Source organism: Saccostrea cucullata, unplaced genomic scaffold, assembly GCF_032062105.1.
Source record: "Saccostrea cucullata isolate Sc308-1 unplaced genomic scaffold, CSIRO_AGI_Scuc_v1 ctg203, whole genome shotgun sequence".
NCBI classification, from domain to species: domain Eukaryota; kingdom Metazoa; phylum Mollusca; class Bivalvia; order Ostreida; family Ostreidae; genus Saccostrea; species Saccostrea cuccullata.
In genome coordinates, this window is record NW_026925998.1 from 614,943 (window position 1) to 641,315 (window position 26,373).

The 26,373-nt window shown below is 32.2% G+C and overlaps 1 protein-coding gene across 3 annotated transcripts in view; it reads right to left on the reverse strand.

Annotated features, from left to right (window-relative positions):
* Positions 1–294: 294 nt before the first annotated feature.
* The window catches only part of LOC134270349 (glutamate receptor ionotropic, kainate 3-like), a 42,110-nt gene continuing 16,031 nt past the window's right edge, over positions 295–26,373 (reverse strand). Inside the window, exons 2-13 of one of the 3 annotated variants that reach the window (XM_062752587.1) lie at positions 23,743–23,877; positions 13,067–13,312; positions 12,712–12,735; positions 11,001–11,179; positions 10,809–10,862; positions 8,003–8,221; positions 6,278–6,382; positions 5,433–5,564; positions 4,548–4,766; positions 3,614–4,437; positions 2,286–2,472; positions 295–1,925 (exon numbers count right to left, since the gene is read on the reverse strand). In XM_062752587.1, the coding sequence (XP_062608571.1) occupies positions 1,764–1,925; positions 2,286–2,472; positions 3,614–4,437; positions 4,548–4,766; positions 5,433–5,564; positions 6,278–6,382; positions 8,003–8,221; positions 10,809–10,862; positions 11,001–11,179; positions 12,712–12,735; positions 13,067–13,312; positions 23,743–23,877 (2,486 nt within the window). In that variant the 3' untranslated portion in view covers positions 295–1,763. Of the gene's footprint in view, positions 1,926–2,285; positions 2,473–3,613; positions 4,438–4,547; positions 4,767–5,432; positions 5,580–6,277; positions 6,383–8,002; positions 8,222–10,808; positions 10,863–11,000; positions 11,180–12,711; positions 12,736–13,066; positions 13,313–23,742; positions 23,878–26,373 lie in introns of all 3 variants that reach the window. The other 2 variants (XM_062752586.1, XM_062752588.1) reach the window with 2 other exon arrangements.

Here is a 26,373-nt window from a genome sequence, read left to right on the forward strand (position 1 = left end):
TTTCTACAAGGTCTTGGAGACACATCTACATTACACTGTGACAAACAATATAATTCTTTAATAGCTGGTGTGCCCTGATATCTTCGCTAACCTTCCTGAATTGTATTCTTAGATTTTGATTGGGAAAATCTCATTGAAGAATGCGTTGCTTCGGGAACTCATAAGCTCAAACATTATTAGACCAGCAGAATTGGTTCTCTCATAACCAAAGAACATAGTTAAAAATCCTTTGAAATTTATCTGTATTGAATACATTTAGGAAAATTGCTGAAATCAATTAATAAAATAAAACAGTGCAAGAAAAACATTTTATTAAGGCACATAAATTCATCAAGAGTACAGATATCATTCACCTCTTTATTATGTACATGTACATACTTCAGCTTAATATAAAGTTAGCTAATCCGCCCAAAAATGAGTTTTGTTGTGACAAAATGCAGCATGAAATGATTAAAAGTGAGGCTTAAGTTTAGCACTAATTCATGAGGATTTTCAAAAGGAATCAATAGGAATTGCAGGGTTGCAACTTAATTATGCGAGGCTTTAAAGATAACATTTACAACTTTTGAATGCTGTACATTGAATCAGGTAAATAAAAAAAATAGAATTGAACCTTATTTCTAACATACTGAGTCCAACTATATCATGTCAATATTTTCAAAAAGCTTCGATCAAAACGAAAAGAAAAAAACTAACCGAACTTAATAAAATTTTAGATAGAGACTCAAATAATAGAAATTACACGAGAAAGCAAATTAAATTTTGTAACATTGACAAAATAATTGCAGAAACAAATTTAGCTTGCAAACAATTGATAGCAAATCAAATTCCCCTCAAATCTAGAACTGTTTAAACAGCAATTCAAAAGAATAATTGTAAAAGTTCGTGTGTGTTTGATATTTCAATATTTAATTTAGCTCACAATTTTATAAGTGTTTTTCTGAGTTATTGAGCAGTTGACGGTAGTATTCATCTATCATCGACTTCATTGAACCAACAGTTTCAATTCAATTAAGTAATTACTGGGAAGGAACCATAAACATCAAACTGAGCACATTTTCATCCCCCAACATTATTCAGACAAAAATGAATGATTATGATCAAAAAGTAATTAAAATCCAATCGAATTTTAAGATTTTGTCATATATCAGAATGAATTAGAATTGGACTTGCATTTTAAAATAGCCTCAGATATATCACATGACAAAGTAGAATTATTGACTCTTCACAATATAAAATAAATACATTCAACAGCTTTCTTAAACTTATTCCTTACACTACCGGGTATAACTGTTACTTAATCGATTGTTAAAATTATATTGTCAAATGAATTTTTAATACTTATTTATCTCTCCAAGAAAATGAAAATATATGATTTGATGCAAATCAAAAGTATTTTATCACACCAGCTGTGACGCAAAACTAATCATTATGTTAGATGATACTCGTCAATGATAATGAAAATAACTAAAATGAAAAAAAAGACAATAAAACAAATAAATTATTCCTGAGATGTTAAACAAACAAATAAAAAACTAGTTTACTGGCATCAAAATCAACCAGTTTGCATAAACGTCACATATTCCCTATTTATCGTTTATCTAATACAACTTTATACAATATCACAAACAAGTCATTTGAATACAGTGTTTGACAAATGGAAAAATTCTGATAAAAATGAAGATAATGCAGAGAATGTTGAAATGAATCTTATGAAGAAAACATGTGCGTGTGGAAGACGTTGTGACACTTGCAATATGCTGTTATAAATGTTCCCCTTGCCACCTACTGTGGACTGAATTCTCACCGATACTCAGTGTTCTAGTCAACACAGTGATCAGTTCATCATCCCTATCCTTCCCCAGTTCTGATGAGGTATTGCGGTCCGTGTGATTGTGAATATTGTTTTCTTCTGCCTTACTTTGCTGAAATAAAATAAGAGAATTATGACAATTAAATTGATTATGATTTTCTCAAGATATTCTACACAAAGATGTAAAATATTCTGGTTTCAACCAAAACGTGAAATTGGTTGTATTTTTATTATAAACTATTTGACTGTGCTTTACCCATAGTGGCCGTCTTTTGAAAATTTTCAAGGAAATTACGTTGCATTTTTCAAAATAAATTTTTGAATATTTTCAATGAAAATAATCTATTTTTCATTTTAAATTCTGGTAGAAAAAAATTATCCAGCTATATTTAAAAGATGTCCTTGACTAAAGAGATCTAAATTTTCTTTTGGAAAAAGAAAGCTATATCGAAAATAGAATAAGACTAAATACCTCTTGTTTGTTTTCTCGATCTTGGTTCTTGGAACGTTTATGATATAGCCATTGTATTATGAATACAATACAAGCAAGGACAAGACCCCCTGTCAAAACATAAAACATTCCAGAGGCCACGCCCATTTTAATCTCTTGGCTCTTTGCACTGGAACGCGGGTCTGGACAGGTAGGGATACCAAACCATCTGAATAATAAAATTTATGTTTAAATTACTTTATCACATAACATAAAGCATAAATCTAAATATCTCAATAAATTCTTGTTGTTAAAAGAGTCCAATCGCGAATACTGTGGAATCATACTATGTTTGATGGGAACAATGTTCGTGGATTTCATGGAACAATTATTGTATCAAACATTTAATAAATTAATGTTTTGTATATACTAGTAAAATATACAGGTATGTTCTCCTAGAAGCAGCAGAATTTTGCTTTCCAACGAAAATTGACCTCCACGAATAATCATTATTCTACTGCAATTTGTATTCCGTTGTTTTGAGTAAAAGAGATTCAAAGAATTCAATTATGCTGTTATGGCATTGCAAACTGTCTCTTAACATTTTAAGCAAATCCTATGAGGGATTCAAACAAATCAAGAATTATAGATGGGCTATAAATGATTTAATTTCAATAAAAAATGTAATGCTTTTTTAAAAAAAAAATGAAGAGGTATGCTCATTCCTTCAAGGAATCTGATCCCATCTCTGATTTTTTGGAGGTCCGTGTTTGCTCTACTCCTATTTTGTATTGTTTTATAGACTTTTGATCTTGAACACTGTTCGTTATCTCCATATGTTTCATTTCAAACCAAAATTCAACCGGATCAGTCTAATAATGTGACATTACTGTGTGGCCAAAAAAAAAGATTTTACATTGATTTTACGAGCTTCAAGGAGAGAAGACTTGGTAGAAATGCAAAAAACAGAAGAAAAGAAATCCAGAAAGCCTAAAACATACAGAATCTAAAACAGCGTCTCCAGGGGGCTCTCAGTGAAAGGTGTCAAAATTACATTACCGATGCTGTCCTTCGCCACACTCTCATCTCGGCTTTAAAAGCCAACAGTTCGACTAGCAAGGACCAGAAAAGAATATAATACAAGTCAATGAGCTCTTTGAATGATAGGGACTGTCAAATGAGGCCTGAATGCTGACTGTTAATCTAATGGTAGACCCAGCAAAGGACGGCTCAAATAAGATCAGGTCCAATGATTTACGAGAGTGCGACCATATACATGTATATAGAAAGCACAAAGAAATTCACTTTTATAAGTATTATTGATAAAAATTATTATAATTTATAAAATGTTTAAAAGAAACAATACTTACTTTCCTTCCAGTTTGTATAATTCTCCATTATCATTTAATTTCAAAATTCCAAGAGAGAGCTTTTCCGTTAGTGGTGAATGCTTTCTTGCTGCCATGCCATAGCCCTTCAGGTCAAAGGGACTCCCTATCTCCATCAAGTTACAATCAGTAGAAATTGCATGACGTATTATAGGAGAGTCCCAAAGAAAGGCATATTTTTCTGTGCGGACTTTGCGGAAACCATCTTCCACCCTCCTTACTATAGCTCCATCTGTAATTCTCATATGTGCGTACATAGTTTGATAGTGACTGATGTTTGTTTGGCTGAAAAAGTTTTCTATTTGGCTTCCTTCTACAGTACCATAATTGTAATCACTTTGTTTTGGAAGATCAGCAGCAGAAGATATAGGTATGTGAGCATTAGAAATGGTTAGAAAAGCCGCTAAATTAGCTGTATAAACTGAAATCACTATTAAAGAAAAGAACCACCATGCGCTGCTGACTATTCTGCTTGATATACCAGTGGGGGATTGGGTCAGATTCCCTCGTAAAAGAGTACCCCATATATACCAGAAACTTTCCCGGAAGTTGTTCAAACAGCTTTCATGCTTATCACAGTTCACACGACTTACACCAAAGAGCATTAAAGCTGTAAATATATATGCCACAAAAATATTAATCCACACAACATGAGATAACGGCATAAGAAATTGAAAAGGGGACACACTCCTCTCAGGTTTTCTAACGACTAAACTGGTTCCTTTTGTCATGAATGGTTTTGGAAAGTCGACAACTCTAGATCGGGAGGGTGTTATTTGGAAAGGTGCCAAAGCAATATCAGCCTTCTGAAAAGGTAAAGAAATAAATATTTTTGTGTTTCTATTGATATAATTTGTAGCACAACATAACCCGGGTAGTCATTTCATCAGAAGAATGTTGTAAATGGAATATTTACATTATCTAAAAGTTGCCGAACCATTCCCGTCCAACCTCTTACTTTGCCTTTGTAACTACCATACTTTCCGTCTGGTACTAAGCTAATATTAAAATCGAATCCTATGTCGTCTGCTAACTTCTCGAATATACTAATAAGAAATCCTTCGAGTTGGTCCCCGATGTCTGTCGTTTTATTGCCACCCCCGGAATCATTCTTCCACTGAACAAAAGGCGGCTCCTATGGAGAGAAACCAAAAAAAGAATGAATAAAACTGGTAACAGCTCTATCAATATAAGATCCTTCAGTAATATGTTTTAGATATTGCTGTTTGATATATCTATATAATTTGAAGTATGACATTGAATCTCTAAAAGGAAATTTTCGTAGAGGTTTAATTTTCGTTGTTTTCGAGGTATGAAGAGACCCACGAATTCATGTCCACCACTAAATGTTAAATGCTTATCTACTCAATTCTTCATTCACACAAACCAAGAGTTTTTTACTCAAACCACGAAAATTTGACCCCACGAAAATATGTGATTTTACGATCACGATTACTATAATTTTATCATATTCTTCAACTTCACATAATTAAAAAATGGGCTTATAACTTCATTTGCAATGATGATCCACAAAATGTTTTAAATATATTTTATCCTAGTAGAAGGACTTGAAAATAGCAGCTCATAATTTGAGTACCCTTGCTTTTAATTTAAACCATCAAACTTCTATAATGCAAACATTAAGTTGATTTTGTTTTCCATGAGCTGTTTTGTTCCAACTTAATCCAGGAGTCCCAAAATACTTTGTGACAAAATATATAGCCCTTAAAATGAAAGAAAACATGAAGGTGAAGTAGATAACGAAGGCAGTGCAATTTATTCATAATTGAAAGGGACTAACCAGCTTAGTAGTGACTCTAATTCTATTATCTGTAAATGAATGCTCAGCGTCCTTGTTCATCATTGACCTGTAAGTGTGCGACGGCTGAATTCGTTCCATCAGCCGCTCCTTGCCGCTCCTCCAAGTCCCATACTGAAATAAATAGGTCTGTCACATTGACAGAAGAAAGCGAAGAATCAGTTGTGCATTCAGACAGACAATAACAGAAGCAGGTGCGTCAAAAATACATATCATGCATATTGTCAAGTTTATATTAAAATGTGTAAATTAAAGCATTACCAAAACACATGGATAGGAAATGGAAGATGCTTCCTTTATTTTCATTACAGACAACCAAGGACATGTACATGACACTGACCATACATATACATTCAATACATCTTTGTATGTTTTACATTCCATATATAAGTTTAAAATATGTTGCACTGTATTTCTGACGATAATTCATAACGTAAATGGACAAAAGTACTTCCATATAGCAGTGTGAATTAGTATATATCAAGAAGTTATGACAACATCAAAACACAACAATCATTCCTTAGAATTAATAGCATCATCACAATTGTTCAATGAAAGAATAGTTTAATTGCAAATATTAATTTTATTCTTTCAAATCGCTTTATAAATATGTCCATAGGAAATGCGTTGTTTTCATTTCATGTTTATTTTGCAATATAAAGTTTGGTTAGCTACAATAGTATATATTTGATGGATTTACTTTTACACTTCAAAAATGTTTCACCAGAACGTAAATGTTTACAAACAGATACTAACATATGATTTCCTATCAATTCTGCCCTCTCTGCAGAGAGAAACATTTTGGGATAATTGAAGGGCCTACTCACCATTCCATCTCGATCTGTTGCCAGAGATTTGAGCTGGAGATATGTTTCATTTCTGACACCCATTTTTGAAAAGGAGAGTTTTCCAGTACAACCATCAACGCGAATCTATGTAAATAAAATACAAAGACATAAAATGTATCCTCATCAAGTTACAGGTCCGCATAATAATGGTCTTAAAAGCAATAATTGAACTAGTATGTAAATTGTGTTTTGGAAAACTTTTTAAAATCAAAATTATTGCTATCTGTTAAAGGCCATAAAGAGCTTGATGCAGGTAATAGAAATTAAAAAAATGTTCAAAATGGAAGGGATGACCAAATTGCGAAGAAATTGAGACTTGATAAAATAAAATTAAATAATGACTTTGATCAGTCCTCAATAATCTGCTCATTAAAAAAGTTTGAACACAGCTTTACAAAGTTCTTACTTTCTTTAAATCTTAAAGGTCAACAAATAAATAGGTATTCAAAATATTGATCCTAAGTAATCTGAACATTAAATTTAATGAGGGTAATAATCATTACAACATATCCACAATTTGATATATCTTTGGATTAAAAAATCTTTCATTTCCTGTTTCGTTTATATTTTTATATTGCAAATTGTTTTGTAACAAAGTTATGAATTAATTTTAGTAACAAATTCTAGGAAAGTGCATAGAATTCAAAATTTTTATTTTCTTGTGACCTACAAAAGTTATATTAAATGCAAATTGCTGAACAAAATACGTTAAGGTGATTTACAGAACATTTGAGCCATAATAAATTGTATCCAGAGTCGAATTTCTTTGTTAACGAAGAATATTTGATAGAATCGTTCATCCAAATATTTTTCATCAAAAATGTGAAAAACTTTCGAAAAAATGTTTCCTTTATTATTTGATATAAACTACAATGGACGTTCTTCGCATGTTTATTGGTACAGGTTACATTGAACTGACTTTGGACTATATATCTGGAACTCTATTTTTGATAGTTAGACTTTATAGAATATAACAAAAAAAAAAACAAAAACAAATAACACTTCAATATGAAGATATTTAAAATTCTTTCTATTGATTTATAAAATTCATGGTTTTGAGGGCAGGGTCAACTTAAATGCTGGTATTATATCACCATCAGGCCGATTCACTTTTATGATATGAGTAGTATAGTACAGACAGACTGGTAGACAAACCACAGAAAGCACCAATCAAAAGATCGGATGTTGCTTTTCAATTAATCATACCAAAAATGAATTGAAAAAGAATGTGCTATAAAGTGAATTTTACTTTGATTACTTAAGTATATTGTATGTAGGAAAAGAATACATAAAACGTAAGAAAGGAAAATTTGTAAGTCACGATCCAACATGAAACGGTCAGTAATAGCTAAATGTGAAGGGAAAGTGGTAAGTTTTGCATGCTTCCCATCAGATTTATTGACATGCAAACCGACAATTAATTTTTCAGTTTAAGCATGGAAGATTTTAAGGAAACTGTGACGTAATGAAAATATATGAAATATGGTTTGTGAGACATTACGACATTTATGTGCTTTTCATAGAAAAAGAATTGCTCACATTCTTCAAGTCTAAATCATTCTGGAAAAGATTATGTAAAAATTAGTATGAGGTTGGGAAGGATGGGATATTCATGGATTGGATCTAAAGAAATAAAAATACTTTTTTTCAAATAAAAAAGTTTAAGCTTTTAAACTGAAATAAATAAAATGAAGAGTCAAGTACATTTCGTAACGCTTTCCTCATCTGTAGTCTGTTTTTGTTCACATGTTGTTCTAGAATGTTCATGTAAATCTTGAAGGCGTCGTGTAGGACGGCATTAGACAAGGAAACGTTCCCCTTCCCCAAGGCACAATCATCCGGGTTACTGTTGATCATTAGTAGAAGTGACGTCAGATTAACGCGGGAATCTAGGTAATCGTCTAAGACAGCCACGTCTGTCCCCTGATAAAATAACTTGCTAGATAAAATATCAAATTATTTGATCATGTAATAAAAAGGTTCTTTACATTTAGCCCCGTATAAAAGCCTGGGTAAGCGTATTTAAGCATAAAACTAATACCATTGATTAAAATGTTTGTCTTTTGAAAATACATTTACAATTGTCAAATGTTGCCATTAAATCGCCAAGATAGTACCAGTTAATGGTATTAGAAAATAACATTTGCAGATGAGATCTACTATTCTACTAATGGTTGCAAATTGCTAAAACATAATAAATACAGATTGAATAACTACGCAATATTAAAATACACATCGGATAAGAGTTGATTGAAGTGTAAGGCCTTTTATGGATAAATAAAGCTGATCTAGTTAAAAAAAACCAAATTTCGAAATCTGTTGAATAGGGTGAGCACATTTTATACGCAAAATGGTTCAAGAGAATTGTATAAATGAAGAATATGGAGATAACGATCAGTATTCAATATGAAAGTCCATGAAACAATACAAAATAGGAGCAGAGCAAACATGGACCTCTAAAACATCAGAGGTGGGATCAGGTGCCATGGAGGAGTGAGCATTTCCTGCTAACCGGTCACACCCGTCTTGTGCTTCTTGTCATAATCGGGAAATAACGAAAAAATCCGTCGTCAATGCAGTTTTTAAAAAATAGACTAACAATTAGTATGAAAAACGTCCGTCAACATTTGACAGTGATAAATTGTATTTGCTGACAAGGTCATTGTATCGACCAAAGAACTGACGAAATGATGACTTTAAACGAGACTGCTGATATTCTTATTTCATCAACGTGCTTGTCAATAATTTACCTCGTTTTAGAAATTATTCATACGAAGAGCATTCTCTTGCGAATCGAATCAACTGAGATATATAAACGCCGTATGCAGGTGATGAAGGTATGTTGCTGCATAAGTAAGGGAAGTTGACGATAGGAAAGTTAAGGTCATCATGTTTATCATAGAGCATGGTTGTTAGATTACTATTAACGTCTTTTTCATTACAAGTAAAATATCCAAGTATGAAACAGATGTGTCATACTATGTGGTATCTTTTATCTCAAGCTCACCAGGATATATCGTATCGACATGATAGGAATTGAAATTATCATTGTTAATTAACAATATGTCGTCGATATATCTAAATGTTGAGTTGAAGGCCACATGTAGCAAGTGTTTTCTTCTTTAAATGTTAGAAACTGATTTCAACTGTGTTTTAGAAGAACTTTCAATAAATTCCACATGTAATAATAAAATTAAGCTTATACTTAAAAATCTTTTTGAAATGATAAAATTCTTCATAATTATGTTTTCAATTTGTAACCTTCCGTTGTTAAGAGTCTGCCCTGTTTACAAATTTGTACTATTTGAAGTTTTTTATGAGATCGATAACTAATACTTGTCTTTACTATATTTTTTATTGCTGTGCCCCTTATTTTTATTTGACTTGTATTTGCCCTACTCCCAGGTGGACAATTTTAAAATGGAACGGATTTTAACAACACAGAAACTTAACGGTTACTTCCATTCATATGTCGACTGGAAATATTCCATTGAGCCTGAACAAAAGATAACACAGAGTCAGGTACATCTGTTTCATAAATGGATATGGCACTACAGAAAGAGACTAAATGGTAATCTAACAACCAAAATGTATGATAAGTTTGAAGAATTTAACTTTTCATAATCAAATTTCCTTACCTATGCAGCAATAAACACTTATTTCTCAGTTGATTCGATACCCAAGAGCATGCTCTACGTCTGTCCGATTTCATAAACAAAGAAAGGTTTTTAAAAAATGTTGATGAAACAAGAACATCAGAGGTCTTTTTTGAAGTCATCATTACGCAAGATTTTAGGTGGTATAATGACCTTGTTAGAATATACTACTAGTATCTATATTATTGAGATAAATGCTTACTGACATAATTCATATTACAAGTTATTGTTAGTCCATAGTTTACACACTCTCTTGTCTACGTTTTCTCTTGTTTTTTCCCGATCATGACGGAGAGTACACGACAAGTATGACTGTTCTAACTGGTATGCTCACTCCCCCATCGCACCAATCCCACCTCTGATGTTTTGGAGGTCCGTGTTTGCTCTGCTCCTATTTTGTATTGTTTCTATGGACGTTTAAGATTGACTACGTTAATACAACCAATTCCATTTCTTATACAGAGCTGTGACTTTAAAACAGGGGAAAGTTGTTTGCAAGTGCGAAAAGAATAGAACAAAATGTTGCTAAAAAGGCTTGTGAGCAATATCTGATCGGTAGATTATACATGTATTTTGTATGCATACACGCTGAAAGTTACACTAAATTAATATACTTAAATAAGCCATTATGTTTAAGTATTAGTTTTCCGTTGTTAATTTTTGTCCTTGTAACCTTGGTGTTAAGTGTTATCTTAATTTTAGCTGTCATATATTAAAAACCACTAGACTATACAAGACCTGAATATTTTTTTCATTTCACATTAGGATTATGACACCATAGGATTACATGATCTGTTGTTTTAAATGAAGTATTTGATAATGCTGTGTAATGAACAAAATGAAAGCAAACATACCACATTTGCAATCAGCCATTCATATGGACGGGAGAGGAGGCTCAGGTACAAAGCCTGCATTAAATAGTAATAAGGAAGAATAATCATAACTATGTATCCAAATATTTATCTTACAAATATATAACCTGTTTTAATAGGTATTGAGCATTAACTGTCAATAGTTTACTAGAAAAACATCAAACCCACCATTACCTGAGTTAAAACAATATTTGTATTGAGTGATGAGCAAATAACTATTATTCTGTCGATGAATCTGTTGCGGAGGTCCCGCAGGATGCCTCTGACGTGGGCTGATGACGTATTATGACGTATGTTGTAGGCCTTAAGGTCTGTTGGGTGTCTATCCACTAGTAAAGACATTATTGGAGGACCTGAGAAAACAGATAATATTAAAACATTTTGCAAACAGAATAAACATACAAAAATATATATTTAAAGAGCAAATAAAGGCAATCTTGTCTGTAAGCTGCAATTTAAATCATCAAATATCTTTCAAGAAAGTGATTTGTTAAATGAGTTTGAATTTAATTTAGAACGACAACATTTGAAGATAGATCAAGCAGCAAGAAAAGACGCACTTTGTTGCTTTATTTATCTTTTTCCACCAGCAATTAAATCAACACGACCTTTGCATGTAATGTTTAAAATATATACGGCAATGATTATTTTTCAAAAGAATTACTTGAGCTCACGTTTAAATACCAACCAGAGTCTAGACTGCCCACAACAATACTTGAATTTATTAACCTTTAGTTAGAAGCGAACCTGAGAAATTTCACGCCAAATTCAGTGAAACAAGTGATCAATAGTGGGTTAATATTTCCTGCAACTTCTGTCAAGAAGTACCTTCAGTTCTGATCGTAATTAACTTGTTGATGACAGTTCAAGCAGATTTCAAAACTATTCAAAATATTATGTATGTTTGGTGGATATATGTCCTTTTACGTTGGGTAAAAGACATCTAGTGGTTAGGGACTGAAAAATATCCTGAAGGTCCTAAGAACATGTATAAGAGTGAAACACCAAGTTAACAATGATGGCATTTTCTCTATCAACAAATACCATAAAGATGACCATTACGAAACAAAGGTTAAGATACAACCGTTTGCATACCGATTTCAACAACTCAGTTTATTTGTACGTGTTGTCACTCAGTTGCAAAAGTATCTGGCAAGTAAAAGTTTCAGATGTGGAAATAATTCATCATGTAAAAACGATCTGTATACAAATGTATTTTTCAATAGTCACTACCACATCACACGACCATACGATTGACCATACGTACACAAAACCAACAATAATAAAAATCCTACAACATCTGTGTGTAATAAAACGGGACAAATTCTAATACTCACAAAATTAAGCTTGATATACATTGTAATGTCAAAACTGCCATAAAATATCATTCATTTTCATTTTTGGCTTAATACAACGGTAATAAAAGGGGGTATTCGTGATAATTACCATGCCAAAATGACGTTTTCGATTGTGCATGATAAAAATGAGAGATATTTAAAGGGATGGAGAAATGTATATATATTTTTCATAGGGAAAACATTCAGGGTTTTTTTCATGCAAACTTTGATTTCAGTAAAGCAAAGTCTTCATCTGAAATAGCCTTGAGCAAGGTTACACGCTCACTACTATATTATGGATAATAAAGTATTGCAACTATTAAATAATAAGATGGATATGAGAGCAGCAAGGATGGGGTTCTAATCTATTTATACCTTCCCAACTCATGCAGTTATAAAGCAGTATCAATTCCCTCTTCTCAATCTTATATTTTTTTTCTCAATTAAGTGAATAGGCCTATTTCTAGAATAGGGTGGTACCAATGAATATTTTTTAAAAAATAACATGCAAATGCAAACATTTTTCTAGGAATTTCAACTTCACTCACGAAACATGTGAAGAGGTAATATATCTGCAAAAGAAAACTATTTATTGTTAAGCGGAGATCTACAAGCAATGGTTTTCATCTACAAGCAATTGCAAAATATTATTCAAAACATTATTTTCCGGAATTCTATTGTATGATTTTACTTCTAGAAATTTATAACATAGTCATTTAAAGGAAACTGAGAAAAATCATGATAAACATGCATGAAGTAAGAATATTACATTTCATAACCTGCAGGGTTTGTTACATGAAACGTTAATGTTGCCTTAAATTTCCCTCTAAGCATAACGGTTATTCAGCATTTTTTAAAAATGAGTTAAAGAAATATGATTAAAACAATCACTAAATCTACTACCTTCTTCCCAGTCGTAGACTACAGCCACTCTCTTCCAGCCAAAATACGTCACAATGTCATTAATTGCCAAAGCATAGCTATACATCCCAGGTAAAATGTTTAACAAGAAAGGACTCTCCGTGACGTCATGTGGCAGACCGGATGTGACGATGTAGGGTACTCTTTGATAGCAGGTTGCATGATGATATATTTCACTGTATGTACCAATGATAGCTGAGATATTCTGTTTGCCAATGAAGTTTGAAGCTACAACAAAAAAATAGGAGTCAGTAATACCTTATGTTTTTCAGCTATTTACGAACGGTTAAATTGTTTATATTAGTGAAAAAACATGAAGATAGTTTTGTCAGCATCTTTTAACAATTTGCTCATTTTTAATGTTTTCTTGTAATTTCTTTCTCTTAACGTTTAGAACTTACATAAAGTTTAGAGAATAAGATATTATTACAATCACATAATGAAACAAAACGTAAAGGAGCGAGGCGAATAATACGAATGGTTACATATTCTGATCTATATGCCAGGTATATATAGTTGTTCAAGGATGAAAATTGTACTGTGCATGTTCATTGTAGTAAATGTTTGAACAATTTTTGCTATGAAAAAACCCAAAATAACAATAAATTGTCAAAACTTGAAATACTATAGGAAAAAAAATATTTTAAAGTTTAAAATTTTCAAATTTCATACAGGCCAACAAAGGTCATCCGTAAGCATATCTCATTTGCATCATATTACTCTTATTCACTTTTTGTCATGATTTCCCTCTGTGTTGGTCATTGATTTTTCATTTACTAAACTGTTTTTATGGAAAGCACACACTTTTTGAATATTTGATGAATTTCACATTGACAAAGTATATTGTTGAGATCTTAGCCTTTCTAAGCTTGTTACTGTTTAAGCTCACTGCCACCTCTGAAAAGTAAAAAATAAGGGTATGTCTATTGTTGTAACATTAAATCCATGGCATGAAATATTTATTTGAATTGTAGAGCTGTTAGATATCAATATCCCCTCTAACATCAAATGCACTTTAATGGTAGTCCCAGAAAATATCATGTCGCGGGAGGCGATCATGCAAATGGTACTTGATCGTCCCCTCGAGACCAAAGCCTTCAAGAAAGGATGCCATGATTCTCTGCTGTTGCATAATGAAAGAAACCACGCATGTGACACTCTGCTTTTTACAATAGTTTATTCTACCATTTTCTTACTTGAGTATATTCATCAAATTTGCTACTATATCTGATTATGACAAAAAGTACCATGCGAGTGTGCCCAGTCGATAAAGAATGCTTACTTTTGTATCACACCAAAGATGGTTTTGGAGGCCTGTGTATATCATGTTTCTTTACTGCCTTTTATATCATCTTCATTATTTATCTGCTTATTAAAAAATCAGCCTTGGATCAGGTGTAGGCGTAATTTGCTTCCTACTTTTTAAAGGGAAATGTAAGGAACTTACTGTTAATCATTATATTATCTTTTCAAACCGTTTAGTTAATCAAATAAACTCCCCAATATGGCTTAATAGTAGTGCAGAAGTTAACTGAATAAAAGCTTTTGTTAAAGATAGGTTCTAATTTTTTTCATAATGCGGCTGTGACCGGAAGGATGCTTACTTCCCCATGACACCTACTCCCACCTCCGATGTTTATAAAGTTCCGCATTTTCTCTGTCCAAAGTTGTTTTGATGTTTTAGGAGTCCTTTGCTCCAAAAATGGAATTGTTAATTGCAGCCCGGAGGACCGGGCTGCTGTATACATATAAGTTTAAGTGTTGGTGTATGGGGATTGGGGTGGGAGTAGTTATTTAGAATTAAAGGTTTTCTAAACATTGAAAAGATTGTTAATCAGAATGTTCTTTCCGTTCATAAATTACGAGATACATAATATATTTACTTCCATAAAGTAAATCTGTAAAAATATATATGTTTTTCATATTTGATATATAAAGTAAAAGTGCTTATCATTTACTTATCGAAAAAACGACAGGTTCCTTTTTTTACAATATCGAATTTTACTTTTCGGATAAAAACGTACTCTGCACAGTTCGTGTTTTATATTCTAAAATTGAAAATTGATACATTTTTAAATATGATGCGTGTATCTAACTTCAATTTATATTTATGCAGCCTATATTTAATTGAGGAATTGATCAAGTTTAAAATGATATCGTTTTTGATTGATTTTTATCCGACTACAAGTTTTCAAAATATTCGGGACTATCGTCTCCATCAATTAGACGAATGCCTTTTCACACATATCGAAGCGGTTTGATGAACAAGACTCATTTTCATTGTTTACTCTATATATATCCCGGGCGATAATTGATGGTTACATCAATGTGTTCTTGTTGGATTTTTGTTACAGTCATATTTTATCACTTCATATTAGGGGAAGTGGTACACAATAATGACATACATGTTTTCAAGATAAAGAAAAAGAGGAAGAGCTGATATTATGGAAAACCGAGAGAAATCAATAAAAATATGTTTTCTTCCTTGAAACTTTTGTTATTTGATTAGTTCTTAACGAATTACAGCTAACAGAGATTATAAAGATCCATTACGTAACTTCAAGGTATTCGTTTTACTGTTCTAAGGTTGCACTGTTCGTAGTGCGTTATTTACTTTAGCAATGAACATGACGTGACAGAGTGAAATTTTTTTCATTTCTCTACATTAGAAATTCGTTTAAAACATGCAAACTTTCAAGATAATAGAGATTAACACGGGACAGCTTGAATCTCATTATGAAAGATAAATAGTAGAGGTCATAATCAGATATGTTAAATCCTCCAATAGTGTAATAAATGATATTCTTCCGGAATTTCAGTGAAACTTTCTTCCAATTTCACATTTTTAAAGATAATCCAGTCTAAATTAATTCTCCCTTATTGTTCCCTTAAAATGTTAATGTAAAGCTCTTTTGAAAAAAAAAAACATTTTGTCTCCAGTATAAATGTAATGGATTAATATTTTCTTAAAGGCAGAGATTTTTTACCGGGTGGTAAATTCCAGGTGAGGGCAGGGCTTATTTTGTACAGGTGTGAATGCCTTGGGGGCAAGAAGTCTACCTGTGGTCATCTGTCTTCTAATCCCTATACACAGGAAGTGATTTAATACACAGTGAAATATCCAGATGTCAAACTTTACCTGTGTTAGGGATTTTGAGACAATTTCATATTAGAGGCAAAATTGTAATTAACTGTTTTTTTTTTCCCTCAATAATCTTTATTGATTTATTATTTGTAATATTTGACAACACCCCTTACCATTAAGAAAAATATTATGATAGCATACTATAAATTCAAATATTAAAACAAAGATTATTAGGCTTTGTCATCATGAAACATGCTAAAAAGATTGCTGCCTTGTAAATTCTTATCTGAATTTAAAAAAAATATAAGTGACCCATGATTAGAAACATTTACATATTTTTAAATTTAATTACTACTCACAGTGCTGCTCTAAACTTAATAAATAATATTCCACTATAGGTTTACTGTTTTATTACCATAATGAAATAAATGTTGACATTTCATTCCAAAAAGAACCAAATAAAACGGTTTAATGTACCAAAGTTTAATTTTCATAAAAAAAAATTGTATATTTATTACTTATATAATATAATCCTTTTAAACACTAAAGGTATATTTAATTCATATTTTAATCAAGCTAAAATTTTCATAGTAAAACAGTTTCTCTATACCATGTTCGGTAAACATCAAAGGATCAAAATTTATTTGAATTCCCCACGAGTCCCAAACAAGGTGTACAAGGTATACACAGAGATCAGTAAGTAAATGTCAATCAAGTTCCAGCATCCAATGATTGACCTTCATGCACTTGATTGACAGGGCTACCCAGACAAGGTATTTTTGAAGGTGGTGCTTAAAATCTCTGTCTTTAAGCAAATTTAAAAAAAACATTGTCATTCAAATATTTTGATTTGAATATCATGGGTGTACATTCATATTTACATGTATTGGAAAAAAAACTGTTAATTGGTTATTAATATTCTATCTCAAATGAAAATAGTGTTTCTGTCAATTTACAAATTTAGTACGAAAATATATGTTACAAATACGATAATTTTATTCTGAGAAAGGCTTTTAACAATAAAACATATGGAGATAACGAACAGTATTCAAGATAAAAAAAATCCTTTAAACAACACAAAGTAGGTACAGAACAAACACGGACCTCCAACACATCAATGGTGGGATCATGTGCCATGGAGAAGTGAACCTCCCCTGCCGACCGGTCACACGCGCTGTTTGCTCCTTGTCCTTTATCGGGAAATAACGGAAAAAAATCCGTCGTCAATTCAGTGTATTAAAAATAATGGACATACAATTACATGTAGAATGAAAAACTTCAGTCAGCATTTGACTCAATGATAAATTGTATTTGCTGACAATGTCATCAATTTGACGTCACAGAGCTTTCTTTAATGTCAATAAAATGCAAGTTTTAACAATTTCTATGGTTGTTTAGATAAACTTACTTGCTAGAGCATTATCCTTGTCTTTTGCCATTTTAAAAAGATATTCCACACCATTGTTTAGGTAAGATTATTTAGGCTAAGTTTATTATAGGGGGCTTGTGTGGGTGTTACAGATCAACAGGAGGGGGATTCCTTCTACACTTAGCCACCACTCTCTTGTTTGCAGGTGTCTGTGCTTTTTCCCTGATCACGTTTCTTTTTTTTTCAGGATTTAAAAAAAATCGTCAAATTTCCTTAATTATTTACACTTGAAGAAGAACCTAGTGAATTTAACTAATGTGCCTTGTAAAGCGTTTGTCTTGATAAGTAAGCTTTTAGTTTACTAGCTAACATAGTGAGCTGTGAAGCGGGGGTCGTATAAATACTTAGATACCCAGTAATAGTTACTTGTCAATTATAGATTTACTCATCTTATCTTGTAATAATACCTAGTAAAACTACTCTCAAGGTAGTGATTGTATGGACAGTAAATTTACTAGTCTACTTGGTGATTTTAACTGGTTATTTTTTTTTTTACAGTGTATCAATATCAAACTACCATCTGCTTCTGGTGTTTATCTTTCCAACTCATTTGCTACTCGAGAACTTGCAATGTACATACGACTCAAAGATAAGTTGATGCTACAGGGATTTCAATAACCTCGTTTCAAATAACCTATTTTTGAGTCGTATTTGGTCGACTTGTTTCACACTGAACACAAGGCCTCTTTTCTTATACCAGAAATTTGACTACGATATGCACAATTAATCTATACGAAGGGTTCACGGCGGCGGGTGTTACTGGTCAAAAGGAAGTGCATACCCCTCCGAGGAACCTGAACCCACCTCTGGAATTTTCACTGGCCCATTTTTATGTCAATTTCTCAAATTTCTATTGTTTGAATATTTCGTTGATCTCCACTGTTTGTTATCTTTTCAATTGATTCGATACGTATAAAAAATTTCTGAAACAAGGTAAATTATTGACGAACAAGTTGATGAAACAAGAATATCAGCAGTCACGTTTACAGTCATCATTTCGTAAGTTCTATGGTCGATACAATAACCTTGTCAGCAAATACAATTTATCATTGAGTCAAATGCTGACTGACGTTTTTCATACATATTGTTAGTCCATTATTTATACAAAGAATTGACAATGGAAGCATGCAAGCATGACAAGAGCACGCCGCGGCGGGTGTGACCGGTCAGGATGCTAACTCCTACATGGCACCTGAGACCACCTCTAATGTTTTGGAGGTCCATGTTTGCTCTACTCCTATTTTGCATTGTTTTTTGGACTTTTGAACTTGAATACAGTTCGTTATCGTTAATGTTCCCTTTTCTGTTTGTTATCCATCGAAAACAACTATGAAATAATGCTTGTTACCTTTGTTTTTCTAATCAATTAATGGAAGTTTTTCACAAGATAATTTTCTAAACCTGACATCTCTCTGCAGGAAAGTATTGACCTCGTTCGAAGATAAATCAATCCTGACACAATTGGATGACTAAAGCTTATCAAAAGTTAAATATGACTGATAAAAAGCATGTATCAGTTTTCTATTTTTACACACAGGATAGTGATAAAATTCATTGAACTTCAAAAATATTAAATGATTATATAAAATTATAAACTCAGTTCAATTTTTCTGTACCTGTTGATTGAAAAATGAAAATAATCTAAGGTTTCCTTGATTTCACTTGAACAATTATCCATTCATTTTGATAACAAGAGTTGAGGTATAGGGTACTTTTTTTCTAAATGGGTTCATTTAGCCACAAAGACATTTAACTCGAGGACAAACTGATAACCAACTTCCTTTGATGACAAAATCAATTCCAGATCTTCATTTGCCTTGTAATCTAGCTGTCTTCACAAAACTAGATTCTTGAAGTCACTCAGTAGAACCACGACTTAAGATAAAAACAGTTCTTTTTGATGAAGACAATTTATTTAATGATTTCAATATTTTTTTCCTTACGCTCAAATTGCTAGAATCAATGTTCAATCATTTAATGTACATGGCAAATAATCATAATACCAAATTGTTCATATTTGCAAGAATTGAAATGGATAAATATGATGATAGCTTGACCTGCTTAGACTGCTCCAATGTTTTCTCAAAGTTTCTGCTTGGAATGGATTTTTACAGATCCGTAATTTCTTATTATTAAGTATTTTACATTGGGTTTCGTCCACGATATGATAACGGAGTTTAAGGTCAGAATAGATTTGGTCATCTTTCTCATTTTTGATAATCTAATAGCTAATTTTACGCATTCTTTGGAGGCAATTATCAAAGCTAACCTTTTTAACTTCTATATTTTTAAAGCAAATTCCATTCTACTTATAAAGGTCAAAGTACATTGTAAGACCATTTTTTCATTCTTCAACACCAGAATACAGGATCGGAAATATGGTGAAAGATATTGCAAATCATAGGATTTTTAAACCTTCACGTTTTACAGAAGAAAATGCAACTAAAACAATCTGTTTGTTCCTTAAATTTCAATATGCCAATAAAGGAATTGACGCCATTAATATTACCAAATACTCTTAATCACAAAAGAATCTAGTTTTGTATTCCACTTTATTTCACATTGAAGACTAAACCATGTATTTGCTACAAATTGCCTCCAAAGTTTTTAACAAAAAGAAATCTTTATACAAAACCTAGATATCGCGAAATAGAATATCTAAAACATAGTCCTCCTTCCAGTTCATGTTCTTCATTACCCTACATTTAAAGTAAATGATCTTTTTACTGGCTTAATAATTTCATAAATATAATGGATTTTGTTGAAGATTACGCTACGTGATGAGTAAAACACAAAAAAGAAGACTTTGAAACGTTGTCGGTATGGATTACAAGTGTATCAGATATATGTTAAAACATCGCAATTGAGGGGCAAAATGAAAACGAAATATTCTTCTGTGTTCAGTAAGTCAGAATTGATAGATCACACGGTCTGTATGTACTGATATATACTGACAAACCAGGTGTTAAGAGGAACTGGGATTTAATTCTACTAGTGGTAATTCAACTTATATCCATAGTTCCCCTTCTAAGGGGGGAATTCTTCAAAAATATTTTTATGTTCCCAACAACCAGAATGAATGTTAACTAGTAAATTTACTGTCCATACAATATACCTTAAAAGTAGTTTTACCAGATATTGGTATATTTACTAGATAAGATTAGTAAATTTAGAATTGATATAAGTAACTTTCCAAAACTTCACAAAACTCCTTACACGCTTTAGGAATTCACTAGGTTTTTCTTTCAGTGTACGTATATTGGATTCCAAAACTTCACAAAACTCCTTACATAGGAATACAGATACATAGCGGGTTCCAGTAAATATTCTACCAAGCCTCTTTCTTTTCTCCTCACTAAAATACTAACAGAAGTGAAGGCAAAACTTCAGGAAATACTGTGCAGCAATTATTTAAGAAATGTTGTAAATAAGATGTGGATACTTAAAAAAAGGAACTTTCAGATTTGAAATCACAACATTTTATTAAAATCAACAACATAAAAACTTACGAATATTCAACTTTACATACATCTACTCCTCAACTATAAATTAAAGTCGAGTCATTTTTTAATCATTTTTATATCAATGACAGCTGCTTTTTCAAATAAAATGGAACTCGTAAATTAACTTACCCTGTCATTGGACATTTGCAAAATTAATTTCTTAACAAACATTCTGATTGTACACACAAGTACTCTGAAGTTGATATCAAACGATACTAGCTTGCATTTGATCGACAATATCTACGTGGTTTCTGGAGACCATGTCTTCCAACAATCTATTGGAATTCCGATTTGTACCAATTGCACCCCGCTGTAAACAATTCCATTTTTGTATTCATACAAAGCAGAATTTGTCCAAAATCTTGTACGCGAAAGGAAGAAAATACTTACTGTGGCCTTCAAGTCGACATTTAGATATATCGACGACGTATTGTCAATTAACAGTGTTTCTTTCCATTTTTATGTCGATACAATATATTCCGGTGAGCTTGAAATAGAAGATACATTTACAACAGGGTCTGATACATCTATTTAGATATTTTACTTGTAAAAGACGTTAATGGTACATTGTAATCTAACAACCAAGCTTTATGAAAAACGTAATGACTTTAACTTTTAAATCGTCAACTTCCCTTACTTATGCATCAATATACCTTTATCACCTGCATGGGGGTTTTATATCTCTAAATGAATTCGATACGCGAGAGCATTCTTTACGTATTAATATGAACAATTTCTAGAACAAAGCAAATTATTGACAAACCAGTTGCGGAAACATCAGCAGTCTCGTTTAAAATCATCATTTTGTGAGTTCTATGCTCAATAGTACGACCTTTTCAGCAAATGCAATTTAACATTAAGTCAAATGACATTTCTATAGTAATTTCCGGTCCATCGGATACACACGGAATTGTCGGCGGTGTGACCAGTCGACAGGGGATGCTCAGTCCTCCATTTACCCGAGCTCACCTGTGATGTTTGGGATTTCTTTGTTTTTTTCTACTCCAATTTTGAGGGAGAGAGGGTAAATCCTGTCCCAGTGGGCATTAAATATGATGATAACAAACAGTAATGAAATTTGAAAGTCATTGATAACAATGAAATAATAAGCAAAATGATAATGGAAAATTTAAGCATTTCCTGTCGACCAGTATCGCCCGCCGTTTTATCCTTCCAATGATCGGGCAAGCCAAAACATCCGTAAAGAAGAAAAAATAATAATCTAACAATTGTATGGGAAAAATCGTCAGTCGCATTTGATTTAATGACATATTATTTTTGCTGACAAAGACATTGTATCGATCATAGATTTTGCAAAATGTTGACTTTAAACATGTCTGTTGATATTTCAAATTTTGGTAGAGGACTTCGTGCTTTTTATCGTGATCGGATATTGATTTCTAATTCAGTTGTCTCGACGATTTTCTTTTAAATATTACTGCGTCTAATATATGCCTAAGTTAGGTCCATCTTAACAGCCAAAAGTTTCTGTCTTGAATATCATAAATTTCATAGATTAACCGCTTTAAGCTTGTAGAATCTGCACAATTTCTACCTCTTTAATTGTACGAGTAAAGAAGATTTTCTGTTACATTAAAATTCATTTTCAATAACCTACAACTTTGTGTATCATAAAAGACGATCGATAAAGTCATAAATTTCACTTTTGATCAAGGGCTTCTTGTTTATTAAAACATGTCACATTGATATCAACTGGTAAAATACAAAGATTTCCTAATTTAAGGTGCTATCTCAACTAAATACCAGCTTATTGTCACCCTGGGACTGAACCCAGGAATTCTGAACACTGTAAGAAAAACCTAGTGAATTTACATGTAACTAGTGTGTTTCGTAACGTGATTAGTAAACTTTCAGTTTACTGGTTAAGATAGTGAGTTGTGGAGCGGGGGTTGTATAGATACTTAGATACATGTACCTAGTGAAAATTACTCATCAATTTTAAATTTACTAATCTTATCTAGTAAATATACCAATATCTGGTAAAACTACTATTAAAGTAGTGATTGTATGGACAGTGAATCTACTAGTTTTCTTCGTGACATTAACTAGTTATTTTTTACAGTGAACTTTATGGGTTTGGATTAAGATGTATTGCTATTATAATGATGCCAACTGCTCAACTGCTTGATGCATGGGAGAGATTTAAATCTTGGTCAGGGAGGTGGATACTATTAATCTACACAATTTTATTTTCCTTTACACATATATTATATATACTAAGTTTTAAAAAATTAAATGGGTTTAAAATGCTGAAAATGTTGACATTGTTTGTACGACTGACGGTTGACGCTATACAGACGATCGTCAAAATTCGAACGTCAGACAAAAACAGATGGCAATATATTACTGGATTACGAAGGTGACCTTTATCAGATTTTAAAGAAAACTGTAGCAAAAATGTTGCTATATTATGAACTTTTCATAATGCAGTTTGATCATAACACTTTCAACAGATTGTTCGTTATGTTAAGTGAAAAAGTTAATGGTGTGAGGAGATAAAAGGTGCATAAAGATACCTACAATTTCAAATTATTTTAATACAAATGATATACATACAAACAAATAACAAACAAAAGCTTGGACAATGAAGAGAAACACGGTAAATGTTGGATAAACTTACCATTTCTAATGTTGTCAAACGTCATTTTCGGATAGGTTGATGGAATACGCACAAGGTCAAATTCGTGGTAGGGATCCAGTTTTACTAAAAAGGAGTGTATGTCTTGAATTGATATTCCTTGATGCCCTAGGACAGCTGCAATATACACATAGATATGCTATAATTACAAGCATTTTCCATTATACAAAGCATTTTTAAATGTGCAGACGGACATATCTAATTTATGATATTAAATACTTATGTCCATTATATTTTATTTTCAAAAATATATGAGTATAATGGACATTTTACTGTATCAGCTAGCAGATACATGTTTCTTATACTTGACACATGTTTTTGGTCGACCTTAATGCAAATCAAATATTTTCCTGTAAAGATTTAACAAAATGATATCGAAATCAGAATCAAGTTCTTGATTTCAGGACATTAGGGTCATAAGAATACAATCACCTCTGAATGATTAAAAACCTTTTTTCTGTTATTTATTTAAAAGCAACATATATTCAAGTCAAATGCAGCAATTGTCAACCAGTCTGAATTTAATAAATCACGTTTTCATTTCACTTTCAGGGCTCGTGTCTTTATTTTGTATCAACGTTATACAGGATTATAGACTAATATACGTCTCTGAGCAAGGAAAGTCTTTTGAGCCCGAGCCAATTAGGACTGATTCTCGCTAGTAATTACACCTACTTAAAACCATCTCCTTGTCGTTACTGGAAAGGGCACGCTGATAGCTGTGGTACTTTCTGATCACGCAAAATTATTATCAAGATGTAGTCCTGTGAAATTAATCATTTCTTAAGCACTTATGCTGGAAAAAGCACTGTGCCTTTTAAAGTCTCCCTTAGATGTACCTATCTAGTATTCACCTTTTTATGATCGACTGCTGTCAATCACAGTTGATTACACTAAGACATCTGGAAAATGTTGCAACTACTATTGCGCACGCACAAGTAGTATTGTTAAAGTCAAAGTCATATTACCTATAATACATTGTTAATTCTATTCTTTTGAAAAAAAAGTTACCTAAGCTCAGTGGAAGTGCATTTTAAACAAGCAAATTGAAAGAATTGTGCCCCCCCCCCCGCTTTCGGTGTCTTTGTGGGTGAGATGTCAAATATGAACGCCCTATCATATGTCATTTAGAAATTATCAGCAAAGTTGATTTTTAAAAAAATAAGGTCAGTCTTGAAGGCCAAGGTCAAGGAGTCAGAAATCATAGCAAGCTCGAAAATATCTTGTCATAGGAAATGCACATGTCAAATATGAAAGCCCTATCTCTCCTCAATCAAAAGTTTAAAGAAACAAGACGCGTTTGTGAAATACTGATGACCCCGCATGGCAACAAAGCGAAGATTAAACTTTTCTTAAATGCAAATTAGATATATTGGTACCCAAATTTTAAAAAGTAGGTCAAGCTCCAAGGTCAAAGTAAAAGGGTCAATGAAAGGTCTTCTCGCAAGAATTACTTATGTGAAGTATGAAAGCCCTAGCCCTAACCATTCAAAAGTTATGGTCAAGGTTAAAGTATTTAAAAAGTAGGTCAAACTCCAAGGTCAAAGGGTCTAAGTGCTTGATATCCAATGAAAAGTCTTGTCACAAGGATTAAACCCTTCAAAAGTTATGGCTAAGGTTAAAAATTTTAAAAAGTAGGTCAAACTCCAAGGTCAAGGGTCAAAGTTTTTGATATCCTATGAAAGGACTTCTCACAAGGATTACATATTTGAAGTATGAAAGCCCTAGCCCTTACCGTTTTAAAGTTATGACCAAGGTTAAAGTTTCTTATAAGTACAGAAATCTCCAAGGTCAGGGTCAAAAGGTCAAAGTTGTTGATATCCAATGAAAGGTCTTGCCACAAAAAATACTTATGTGAAATACAAAAGCCCTAGTATTTACCGTTCAAAAGTTATAGCCAAAGTAAAAATCTAAAAATTTTGTGTAAAAGTAGGTCAAACTCCAAGGTCAAGGTCAAAAGGTAAAATTTGGTGGTACCAAAAGAAATGTCTTGTCACAAGGAATGCACATGTGAAATATGAAAGTCATAGCTCCACTTAATCAAAAGTTATCTTTTTCGGTATTTAAAAACAAGTACTTTGAATGCATTTTATTTTTCAATTGCCCATTCAAATATTTCCTATGTCTATATGCCAGTTTTTTTCCAGGGGGTGAACCTTCATAGCATGTTAGAAAAAAAATCCATTCCCCTTTCTGACGTCTTTACAAAACATAAATTTTTTGGACATTTCATATAAAATTAACTATGAAATTTCATAAAACTTACAGAATGGGACTAAAATTGCACATTTTACGGTATAATATTGTAATACCGCATGAGTGAATTAAGGCATTTTCGGATGACAAATGCTCATATAAAATTTTTTTTTCTCAATCACACTTGGGTAGAAAAAAAACGTAATCTTCGAGGTTGCACCGCCTGGACATATCATTGCTTTAAAAAAACAACAATTCATTACAAAAAATGATGATATATAGTTTATTAATTAAATAAAAAAGATGATGCTAAATAAACGTTAAAAAATTCATTGATGTATCTTAAGCGGTTTTAATTTTATGGCTCTAGTCCACGAACTTGACGAACAACCCTCGTACACTACTGCTAGAATGTAT